Here is a 13,145-nt window from a genome sequence, read left to right as displayed (position 1 = left end):
CGGGGAATGGTCGGGCAAGTCACCGAAATGTGAATGTACGTTACTAGCTACATGCCTACGGCTATAACGTCTTATAGACTATAGACTTTATTTATAGGATTAAGTAATAATCTTATATAGACTTTATAGGATTATTCGGTAGCCTAGTCGTCTGTCAGTTACCTGCAACAAAAAGTTGCTTTTTGGAAATGTAGCACGGTTTTATGTCTCCACAATTAAGATCGGGTTAGGTATTTTTGTGGCCTTCGTTATGTTGTATGATACAGCGATTGTACCTATAAATATGACTAGCGCTTTATTTGTACAGAAATAACGGACAACGTGCCCCCTTTTCCCCACATAATGTCTGCGTAATACACAAAACTGCATGTAACGATAAAATAAAAGGGTCAGCTTATTTTTGGCCTCGTTATTCTGACTTGTTATTAGTACATTACGATACAAGTGCGTAAAAAGGAAGTTCGAAGCGAGTGGCGATAAATTAAAACACGATCGAAGGGAGTGTTTTAAATCAACACGAGTTACGAATTTCCTTTACGCACGTGTATCGTACGACGTTTTTCAGTACAGATGAGCCTCCGAAGTTTCGACCTGCCATATAATGAACCACTTCTCGCACTAGTGCGTAAAAAAAACACCATCTGTACTGAAATAGTACATTACGATACAAGTGCGTAAAAAAGGAAGTTCGAAAAACCGGAGGGAGTGTTTTAAATCGACACGAGTTTCGAATTTCACCAGTCCTCCGAAGTTTCGACCTGGCATATAATGAACCACTTCTGCGTAAAAAAAACACCATCTGTACTGAAAAAAATTATAATACAGTTTAAAAGTAGATATAATACGACGATTCGCTAATTTTTATTTTCTATTTCAACAGACATAGACTGCGGAAAACTGCCTCCATTGCCGTACGGAGCGGCTGAGCTTCTGAACGGAACGACCCATCTCGGCAGCGTCATACAGTACTCGTGCACTACGAACTACCGCCTCGCGGGGCCTGTTCGACGCGAATGCGGGCCCGACAGACAGTGGAGCGACTCGTCGCCTCGGTGTGAAGGTGAGCGCGATATAGAGTGAGAGAGACAGCAACGCTACCAGGCTACCACGAGACCTGTGCGCTGAGACGGCCAGAGAAAAGAGCAACCAACATAACCATGGTTAATGTCAACAAGTTACGCTATTTAGGTTTGGTCGGGCTATGTCATAATAAAATAGTTCTCCTAACATTATCAGTAATTTGTATAAACTTGAATATTGTTCACAGAAATCCGCTGCCCAGAGCCTATAGTGGCCGAGAACAGTATAGTGTCTGTGACCGGCAACGATCGCATGCACGGCCGCACCATGATTCGAACCTCGACCTCCGTAAGCGCGGGCAACGGCAACACCTACCGCATCGGCGCGCTGGTCAAATACCGCTGTGAAAGAGGATACAAGGTAAGATGACACTGTCTTCAGATACTGCTCAAATCAAAGCCGATAGTGGCTAGTATTGTGTCAGTAATCGAAGATGGCCGAATGCACGGCCGCACTATGATTCAAACCTCGACCACAGTCAGCGCAGGCAGCGGCAACACCTATCGCATCGACGCACTAGGCAAGAACCGCTCTGAGGCACTGGTCCCACCGCGAGCTAGTAAGCTATGAGCTATCGGCTATAAAAACGAACAAAAGATAAGTCACTCCCGTGCAAATAAAAGAGACACGGCGATATTGATAGCTCACCGCTGGGCGAGTAACTATAAACATCGCCGTGTCTCTTTTATTTACACGGGAGTGCTTATCTTTTGTTCGTTTTTGTAGCCGATAGCTCATAGCTTACTAGTTCGCGGTGGGACCAGTGCCTGAAAGAGGACACAAGGTAGGCACTATCAATACTGTCTTTAGACATCCCCCGTCTATGACTACTGCAGTTTTAATTTGCTGATAAAACATCTTTTATTTGTTTTCAGGTTGTCGGAGAAAGCCTGTCCACATGTGAGGATAGTGGCCAGTGGAGTGGATCCACTCCAAGGTGCCAATGTAAGTATTTTTATATCTATACCTAGTTATGGCAGAAAGGTAAGATTGTTCGGGACACCTCGCTGGTAGTCAGGGGTGGTCCTAATGTAACGCTGTCTCACTGCATGATTGTCAAGTAGCTATAAAATAGATATTATGTTTGATCGCGCGTTTTCATGGACTGATTTCATGGACATGGTATAATAATTGTGAAATTATGTCATGTCATGACTGTCATATATCATGTTTACGTCTTGTCGCTGACACAACAGCAAGACGCAGCAGCCAGAACTCCCACACCGACGACAAACGGAACGGAGTCTACCAGCTCTTCGAACACTAACGGTAACAAGAACAATGTTTACAACGGATTTAAAAGCGACAAATTCAACCCGGAAGACACCGCAGTTGAAAATTTTATTGACTATTTCGAAACGAAATGCAAACTTTGGGGTGAGGACGCACGAGTTATACAGAAGGAACTTTTATTCACCTGTCTCTCACCGGAAACTTTTCACGAAATAAAAGTTGCCCTTACACCACATTTCGAAAGCAGTACATACGCAGATATTAAAAACAAACTACTCGACCTATTCAGGATCAAACGCACTAGATACAGAGCATTAACGGATTTTTGGAACTGTATAAGAAAAGACAAAGAATCTATGGAACATTACGCCAACAGGCTGAAAGAGATAAGTAAAGATTGTGGTTATAGCGATGACATATTAGAAAGACAACTACGTGACCGATTTGCAACCGGGCTTAACCACGAACAACTACAGATAGACCTAAAACAAAAATGGCCGGACCTGCAAGAAACTCAAGACGGTAGACTGAAAGAAGTGACTTTCGCTCAAATTTTTAGCGTTGCACAGTCGCGGGAAAGAGCAGAAAGTGATGCAGATATACACGTCAAAGTCAATAAGATTAAAAAACACCATCAACCGGACCATAACATGTCACCGCGCAAATTACAAACCCATCAATGTTTAAGATGCGGTGAACCTGAAAGACACTCCCTTAACCATTGTGCTGCCAAAGCACATACATGCAAGCGGTGCAACACACCAGGCCATTTTGAGGACTGCTGCATCAAGTCAGGCAAAGCATGCTTACCTAACCGTCATTTCAAACATGGAACATATACCAAGAAAAACAAGTTGCATAAACTTAAACACGATGAGGACAGTTCATCTCAATCTTCAGACTCAGATGACAGCGGAGACGAAACCGACGTCGTATGTCAAATAAACAAAAAGAAAAGTAAGGACAGTAAGAAAATTGACGTTTTCATTAACGAAACCCCCTGCACGATGGACTGGGACCCTGGTTCACTATATTCAATTATCAGTACTCGATTCTGGGCACGTATCGGAGCACCTCCGCTTATGAAAGCTCCAGGGTTGCGAGCATATGGAAACACAAGACTTAAAGCGAAGGGTCTAACAAACGTTACCGTACGAATTGAAGACGAGGAAAAAATACTTCCTGTTGTTGTAATGAAGTCAGCTGACCCTATGTTGTTTGGCCTACAGTGGAGCGAGATGTTCCAGATGGACTTTCCTACACCAGTCTATTCCATTAAGAAAACTCGACAGGAATCCATAACACTTAAACAAATGTTGGACAAACACTCTACTCTTTTCGACGGCAAACTTGGGAAAGTTAAAAATTATCAGGTAAACATACATGTCAAGCCCAATGCACAACCAAAACACATTCCGGCCAGATCGATTAAATTTTCAATGAAGAAAAATATTGAACTTGAACTAGATCGTTTGGTTGAAGAAGGAATCATAACCAAAGCAGACGCCAAACCACAGACCAGGTGACACTGTCTATGTGCGAAGCAGGGATCAGTCGCGGTGGGAGCCTGCTACAATTTCACGACGTACTAATAGATACTCGTATGTTATTAATACGCCAGTGGGGGTAGAAAAGCGATATCACGCAGACCACATACGACCCCGTCTTCCTGATCCAGAAGAAAGCCCTAATGCTCCTGAGATAGAATCACAAACAGCCCCAGTCCCAGTCGCGTCCTCTACGCCAGTACAAGAAGCCCACTCTAACGTATCCGTAATGGCATCTCCAGGACAAAGAGTTGTAACTGAACCAGTTACAGAAGTTACCCCAGGTGTTTCACTTCACAATGAGTTTGGTATGGCCACAGCAGCGACACCCATGGCTCCGCGTCGAAGCCATCGTAACATTAAACCACCTCGGCGACTGATCCAAGAAATGGACATTTAAATCTTTTAGGGCGGACGAATGTTACAACCTCATTGTACATAACTCATCTTTGATCATAGAGAACATTCATTATGTCATGTCATGACTGTCATATATCATGTTTACGTCTTGTCACTTATTGTCAACAATAAAACAATATTAATTATAATGTTAATTATATAATTTATAACAATGTTGAGGGTCATGAACCATGCGTATGATTGAAGTAACCTTTCTTGAGTGTGAAAGTAACAACCAACTCGGACTATTGTTGTAGTTTGTAAGCCCCACATTTCTATTTCTTTCCTTCAGATGTTGACTGCGGTAACCCCGGTCGTCTGGAGAACGGCAAGGTGACTCTCGCCACCAACGCGACTTACTACGGCGCTACGGCCCTGTACGAATGTGATGAGCACTGGCAACTGGACGGTGTCTCACGGAGGCTGTGCCAGGACAATGGGACTTGGAGCTCTGAGGCTCCTGTCTGCAAAGGTAAGGGCTTGACACAAGTTATAGAACTTTGAACGAACTTGTTATTTGGATGATCTGCCACCGTTTATCGATTTTACTTCCCACACATGCCAATACATAAATCTCTGATGTGTTTGTCATATTTTCATAATATGGTACTTTTTTTTAAAGTTTTAAAGTTTATTTATTGAATTTAACGTATAAAATGGGTACCAATTAGCCTACAAATAAAACTAAATTAAATCTAAAAACCTAAAAAACTTACATCAAGTATTTAAAAAAAGAAAACCTACTGGAAGAGGCCTCCCCGCGCAACCCTTGGTGCAAAGGTGCCCATTACACTCGCCGCGTTACCGCGTTGAATAGCAATGGATAGTACTTACTTATAGTGTTTTTTAACAAAATGTACTTACTTAAAGACGATATTCGCACGTCCAACCAATGTGCCAGAATCGTCAACTAACTAAAAAGTGACAAAATAAGCACATTACTGACCAAACCTTTTCACCCACAGAAATAACTTGCCCAGACCCCACCGACCAAATCAAGGGTGGCGTCGGTCTCCACGTGGAGACGTGGACCCGCAGCATCGGCGGCGAGGCCCACTACCGCTGCGAACGAGGATACCGGCTCAAGGGGAATCAGAGTAGGACCTGTCTGCCTAAAGGAGCCTGGAGCGGGACGCCACCATCTTGCGCACGTGAGTAACAGAGACAGAGTCTTGAGTAATAGTGTTCTATTAACTAGTGAGGCCCACTACCGCTGCGAACGAGGATACCGGCTTAATGGGAATCAAAGCAGGACCTGTCTGCCTAAAGGAGCGTGGAGCGGGACGCCACCATATTGCGCACGTGAGTAACAGAGACAGCCTCTGCCTCGAGTGATGGTGTCCTATTAACTAGTGTATGTTTACACTTGGACTCAGCATCAGTGAGGCCCACTACCGCTGCGAAGAAGGATACCGGCTCAAGGGCAATCACAATAAGACCTGTCGGCCTAAAGGACGCCACCATCTTGCGCACTTGAGTTCTCTGTTACTCTGTTAGTCCTCTGTCTTGAGTGATGGTGTCCCATTGACTAGTGGATCCAATGTTAGGACTTGAACTCAGCTTCAGATGTGGTCTAGTGCTATTTGGCTGCGGTCTTCTTTGTTTTCTTCCACCTTGGCTTAAAAGAGAGTTAGAAGACATTTGAAATACTTGATATTTCTATTTATTCTTCTGTTTTCAGCCATCGACTGCCACTCGCCCGGCTCGATCGACAACGGCCGCGTAATCATAGCGAACGGTTCGACCCTATTCAGCAGCTCCATAGAGTACCACTGTCTCCCGCAGTTCCAGCGCGTCGGGCCCTTCCTCCGCAAGTGCCTGGACGACGGCCATTGGTCGGGCGACGAGCCTAGCTGCGAGATAGCCAATAACGAGGCGGCAGAGAACAGCACGCTGCCGCTTCGCGTCGGGATTGGCTGCGGCGTTGTGCTGTTCTTGCTGGTGCTGCTGGGAGCTATTTATTTGATACTGTGAGTATTAACTAACCCAGTAACCTTCAAACTTAATGTGTTATCCCTATATAATGCACTAATGAACACAGTATACCAGTTACAACTAAAAGTAAGATAAACATATTAATAGAATGTAAACAATGAAACTCATTAACAATATTTAGAATAAAAAGAAATAAAAATCTATACTACTAAAAGATATCATCATACGTCACATATTCATGCACTCTCACAATAGACGATTATCCCAAGCTGTAGGTATGGTCGCGATCGTAGATTTTACAAAAAAAAAATGTCAATGCCAGACCCTACCTACTTTAGACTACCAAAAATGATATTATACTTACTTTTCGTGATGAATTACTTAAGTCCATCTATGTCTGGGCCGAAGAGAATGCATACCAAATTAAATTATATCATTGCAATTTCTTAATATTATGAATCTGTGATAAAATAACGCAGCCACACCAACCACGCCTCGATATTTCTATTGAGTTTAACAAAAGCACCTACATATTTAAACCTTCTTCCAGCCGTAAATCGACACCAGTAAAAAACACGGAGAACATAGAAGGCGCCGAACGCAAAGAGGACCAGAACGCAGCAGTAATGAGCTACGCCACACTGCACGACTCCAACGGCCGGAACATCTACGACCACGTGACGGACAACGTGTATGACTCGCCTTACAGCGACCACCTCGCCGACAACACGGCGTACGGCCGACGAAGCGACACCGACTCGGCGTACGAACCCGAGCCGACCGGGCCGAACGCTGTCGTCACTATCAACGGCGTCGCGGTGCGTTAGAGACGTGCTTAGAGTTGTGGTTTAAATTTATTTTAATTTAGATGTGACGAACAGTTTTCTTAGAAAACTCTTGGAAATTCAATAGTGTTTAAAAAAAAGGACAGTTTATGAAACATTTGAATACCTTTCCATTTCGAAATTCAGAGTGTTTAAATGCTTTCTGACAACGTTTGCGAGTCGCTTTACAACAGCGACCACCTCGCCGATAACGCGGTATACCTATTATAATATATTAAGCCCGTATAAAGCATATGAATAACTGGGAACTTTTTCCATTTCGAAATTCCGAGAGTTTTAAAACTTAACTGCACATCTTTAATCATGAGCCAATTCTTAAACAACCAAATATCAAATGGAATGTTGATTTACTGCCGAGCTTAGAATTGGACTCTAAATATAAGCCATACTGATGTAATGATTAGTTACTTAGCGTTTTTCACTTTAAAAACTAGTGTCAAGAACGTTGAAATATCATCAGTGTATATTTCTAGATGTAGGTATCTAGTTTTACTATGTGTTAAAGAAAGTTGTTATGTGCTATACTTTCACGAATTTAGGTAACCAAATAGCCATTAAATCGCTTGGTTTTGACTCGTTTTTGTGTCATAATTCGTAGTCGCTTTTTATTTAAGAATAAGTGTATTTGCAAATTGGTTGATATTGTTTTTGTTTAATGTGAGCATGTCGAGTGATAGCTTCATTTACAATTTTTATATTTTTTTACGTTCATAATATAAAATCAAATGTAATGGTTACCATTTTCTGTAGACGTGGTTTACACCGATGTTGATTGTAGTTTGTAATAATTTTACCCGGCTGCTTTATGTAAAAAGTTAACGCTTCTTCAAATAATACCTTCATAATAATTATTATTTTTATTTACATGCTGTATATAAAGAAGAGTTCGAGACCACCATACTACATATAATAATTCACGAGAATATAATGAAAATAATAATTACCTCTAGAAATGGTAATCGCCCATCAGAGATGGACTGTGTAGAGTAGGTACCTACAGTGAGCTGCGCAATTACATGAAGAGATTATGAATGAATTCATTGTTAAATTCGTCATGCACTTTTGCAGGTCACTGTACGAAACTATTTTAGGTATCTATTCAGTTTGTTTGACCATGGAACAATATTCTCTTCTGATAATAATTAGTTTTGTATTATATAAATGCAGCAGTCGGTTGTGTAAATAGCCTATAATATTAAAAAGCGCGAGCGTAGCGAAGGCGGAGTGATCACCAACCCTTACTAGGTACGAACCAAAGATGTAAAAGTGTTGGATTTTATCAATTATTCATGTTTATAATTAGTTTTAAATATATATCGTAAATTGCATTTTAATTCATTATATTAAGCTACTAAAATGGAGATAATACTATCAGTGAACAAAATGCATGCTTACTAAAACGTTAGATAGGTCGGATATCTAAATTTGCATTATTTCCTATTAATTACATAGCCAAAATACATATTTAATTTAGGCCTTCTTAGTAGTAAGTAAAGTTATTTTACTGTAAGGACCATAAAGCATAATAGTAGAATAATTATTCCTTTTATACTTTTAAGTCGAATCTTTTTTTTTTTTAACTTAAGTTGTATCTTCAGAATCTTATCTTGTGGAACATTTTCTTTTCTTTAACAACATACTTTCAGCTCACATTTTCGTATCGTTAGTTTTATGTGACCCGAAAGTATTAACAGAACATTTTTATTATTTAGTATGTAAGTGGTAACGTACCTTATAGACGGAGGTTTTAGACAAAATTTAGTTTGATAAGGTATTATACTTTAGTTTAGTTACAACTTAGCAAATGGTAACTAAATTTTCTACCTATTGTATTCGTCTATTATCAAAATTAGAATCTTTATGATTTTCCGAAACGATTTCTCATAATTTATTTGTGATCCTAATTATATGTATAATTATATACCTAGTAGAAAGAATCTTTAGTATCTGGTGTGATATTTTAAATTCAGTCCCGTCGAATTGCTAGTAGATATCGTAGGAGGATATAGTTATTTATTTTGTTTTCTATAAAAAGCTAGGAATTTATAAATATTTATAATGGTGATGCCTGAATAATATCTCTATTTTCTTCTTTTTAACAACGTACCTACTTAGTACAGACTTACATACCTAGTTTTGGCCTTGTTACAATGTTCCTTAAAAATTGGTTTTCTAATTAGATATAAAAATTATTTTAGGCCGATAGTCCACTATCATATGCTTATCATAGAAATATGACCATAGGCAACATGCCGTCCTTTTTCTTCACGTTGGAGAAAAAGGGAGGCATACAGGCCTATGATCATATTTCTATGATAAACATATGATAATTCAATTCAAAATATCTTTATTCATGTAGGCCTAATTACAAGCTCTTATGAATAGTTCATTACATATATATTATGATCTTAATCTAACTTAATTATATAGAGAATACCTACTTTAAGTACACTATCGGCCTTAAAGTAATTATTCTGTAGCACGAACATCTTTACAAACCAAATTGTCTAATACAGTGAAACCTAGATAATTTAGACATCTCTGTAGCTTCCCCCGGTGGGGAACCAAATTTACCTCTGTTATGGAGGGTTAACCCTCCACTTTTGTTGGTGCAAGTGGCCCTTAAAGAGGCAAACCAGACCTCTGTAATTGAAATTAGCAGTTTCGATTTTTATGGCATTGTAAAAAAATTTTAGGTCCTCTCTATCGTAGTTTAAATCATGTATGTATGTCAGTGAATTGCGAAATCAATAATATAGATATCTAAGCAATAATAATAATAAAATATATTTATTTAATACGTATTGCAGCGGCACATTTGAACATAAAATGGATCATATACACAGGCCTATTCTATAACGTAAATCCCCATGTAGGTATATATTCATTCACAAAGAAATAAACTAGTACTGAGAATGATCCAATGATTATTGAATATCTCTGTTTATATCTATTTGTTCACAAAAAGTTCAGTTTCTAAAAAATGTAAGCGCCATCAATATGAAAACTACAGTCTCTACAGGCTAGAAAAAAGAATAGGGGCGCCGCCACCGTGTATGCAAGCCGTTTTGCATGAGGCAGCTATTGAGACACTTTCGTATGAGAACAGATGTTAACCCGTGGTTAACCCACCATTTTATATGGAATTTTACAGTTGACAGCCCACTAACCTTGAGTTAAGCGGGTGGTGCAAGTGGCCCTAAGTGTTGCTTGATAATAAAAACATAGTACCGTTTCTACTCTTTTTTTGTCAAGCTGTAGGTACAGTCAACCAATTAGAATCCTAGGCCACTCTAGAACCCTGTCGTATTAACACCGTGCATTATTGGCCATAGAAGTCACTTTTGACGTTGACTGTGAAAAGGTTCTACAGTGGCCTAAGATTCAAATTGGTTGACTGTACATAATATGGATAAAGGCTAACCAGCACTGTCAGGACCTTTTAATAAAATGTATCTTTATATTTCCTTTCCAATTAGTGTTCATTAGTAATAAATTGTATAAAGCATGCCTAAACATTGTTAATATTTATAGGATAATCGAAATTATGCATAGATGGATTTGTTGAATATATGTCTTCGATGTGATTTTTATTTTATTTCGTTACGTAACCTGTTTCCTCTAACTACTGACAAAAATATGTTAATAAAGACACCACGATTACTTTTTTTGAGTCAGATCGTTAATTGCATACAATAGGTATTACTTTTTCTACGATCACACACGTAGATAGGTACAGTCGACTTCATAAATACCTATGTGTACATTTATTCACCTTAACTCGTTGCAATAAGATAAAAAATGCATACATATTTTTGAACTCGACTGTACGGTCACGGACTTTAATTTTTGATCCACTTCTAGGTCCTTTTATACTGGACATCGCATAGTTAAGCATAGAGCTATGATGTGTCCAGTATAAAATGAGCTAGAAGTGGATCAACAAGTCCGTGACTGCACATTATGAACTTACTGGTAGTCGCTAGTCGACGAGACAGAATAACATAAAAAAGGTGATACCAATTAGGTATAGTATACCAGTAATAACTTAGTAAAAAAAATAACAATAAAAAACTAGAATGAAATCCAATTAGTTTATTGTATAAAATTGACAAGACATTGAGAAGACAACGATAGCTTTAACATATGACGTAAATGTTTATAATTGTCGTCTACCTACAAACATAATCTAATCCTATCAAATATATACATTATTATCATATTCACAGTGGAGTACACTGTACTCAGTACAATCGGCGATAATATTTGTCGGCCTAGCCAAAATCACCACAGATAACTGAACTGGGCAATAGGCTAGTTTCCTACTAGTCAAATCAGCTTCTTTTTAAGAACTGTCAAAACGATTTGCTAATATGGAATTACAATAAAATACTGAGGAGTGACGTGACGGTCAATTCATTTACTTTATATCTTTCTCTTTGACTTATTAAATAGAAATTATGTTTAAACATAACTACTGTCCATATTTTTCTTCTAATTATGTGTTGCTTTATTTCGTGCACTGCATAAAATATTTTAAGTAAGTATAGGAAACTAGCCTATTTCATGGCAGATTGTAACGAAGTTACCAATAACTCGCCTGTTTCACAGTACATTTGAACCATGTACCCGAAAGATTTGAACCACGCATTTTAGATTTAAAAACAAACAAAAACAGTGTTAATTTAAGTGTTATTATTAATAAAGGTTATTTATGAAACAAACAAAAACATGTTAGTATGACTTTTGTAAATATTCGACAATTTTTTTAAAAACAATTTTTGAATGAATGTATTTTCACATAAAACTAAATGTTATTCATAGGTTTAGCACTGACAATTAGTTTAAAAGTTTTTAATTTCTAAAAACCTCATTTTTGAAAGGTTTTAATTCTTTCAATGAGGATAGTGAGACTATTCTCCATTATAATAACATCAACGCTGTAAAAAATACCTTTTGTACTGAATAACAATGAGAAAATATTTATTTTTCAACTGGTAATAACTCTGTAACTACCATATCCAGAAAAGTTTATATGACATTATAGTCTCTAGTCAAAGCGGACCCCAGGCTCCCATGAGCCGTGGCAAATGCCGGGATAACGCAAGGAGGATGATGATAGTCTCTAATTGTGGTCAGGAATTATCTTTCGGGTTATACGGTGTATTTTGAGACAAATGAATACGTGAAACCGTTTCAGAAAGAAATAAACACACAATTAAATGCTCACAAACTTGCGTCACATTTACATGGAATTACTCAACTAGCCTTTTAAGTAACTTACCCAGCTCTCAAAAATATTCCAGGTCCAAAGCGAAGAAGTGAGAAGACATGATAGTCAGATAACACATTCATTGCCAGACAAATAATGGCGCACTACGGTGACTACGTCAGAAACCAGTAGTAATTTATAACCGCCAGCTTGTATAGCAAGAACCCGCCTAGCGGGTTCTCCTGCATCTGAGCAAAGTTCACGAGGTCCCACCAGGCGGGTTCTTGGTTGCGACACTTGCGATGCCGTTAATAGCGTGGATTTTCTTTAGCGCTCGTTTCTCCTTACTACTTAACTAATACCCACTTATGATTATTGATTCCACCATGACTCTTCTCATCTGCGCCTATCTCCGCACCAGTGTTACGCGCCGTATATTTCGCTAATTTTATTGGTCTTTACGCGATTTTACATACTGATTTAAAAGCACTTATAATACGTTAGTCTGTCATCGCCTCCGACGGTCATCGCCCAAGGATTGATTAATGATTAGGTATGTAATATTTCAATCGATTATTGGATATATATCGAATCGATTGGTTTTCAATTAAAAACCTTTATCTACTGAAAATTTAGTTATATCCTGGGTTATAGCATTATTAGACACATTTTAATTATAACAAGGCTAAAAGGTATAAAAAGTACAAAAATCTGGAAAGAAACATCAGCAAGAAAAGCAGTCTTCACCAAGTCGCTGTAACAAGGCACCTCTGTAGGTACAGTTCAAAAAAACGAGAACGAGTTGCGAATGCAAATGAGTTTCTTAATCTTGTTTTTTTTTAATATTGGTGCATTTCGTCAGAAACCAATCGTATTCTATAACCGCCTGCCTGA

General features: G+C 38.7%; 1 protein-coding gene across 1 annotated transcript in view; it reads left to right on the top strand.

Annotated features, from left to right (window-relative positions):
* LOC125240506 (CUB and sushi domain-containing protein 1) overlaps positions 1–10,626 on the top strand; it is a 72,215-nt gene extending 61,589 nt beyond the window's left edge. Inside the window, exons 13-19 of the mRNA XM_048148398.1 lie at positions 881–1,060; positions 1,268–1,440; positions 1,956–2,025; positions 4,552–4,731; positions 5,225–5,410; positions 5,941–6,229; positions 6,745–10,626. Coding sequence (XP_048004355.1) covers positions 881–1,060; positions 1,268–1,440; positions 1,956–2,025; positions 4,552–4,731; positions 5,225–5,410; positions 5,941–6,229; positions 6,745–7,021 — 1,355 coding nt within the window. The 3' untranslated portion in view covers positions 7,022–10,626. The remainder of the gene's footprint in view (positions 1–880; positions 1,061–1,267; positions 1,441–1,955; positions 2,026–4,551; positions 4,732–5,224; positions 5,411–5,940; positions 6,230–6,744) is intronic.
* Positions 10,627–13,145: the final 2,519 nt, after the last annotated feature.

This window comes from Leguminivora glycinivorella, chromosome Z (assembly GCF_023078275.1).
Source record: "Leguminivora glycinivorella isolate SPB_JAAS2020 chromosome Z, LegGlyc_1.1, whole genome shotgun sequence".
Taxonomy (NCBI): domain Eukaryota; kingdom Metazoa; phylum Arthropoda; class Insecta; order Lepidoptera; family Tortricidae; genus Leguminivora; species Leguminivora glycinivorella.
The sequence above is the reverse complement of the archived record's forward strand: the minus strand, read 5'-3'. Positions and strand labels throughout refer to the sequence as shown.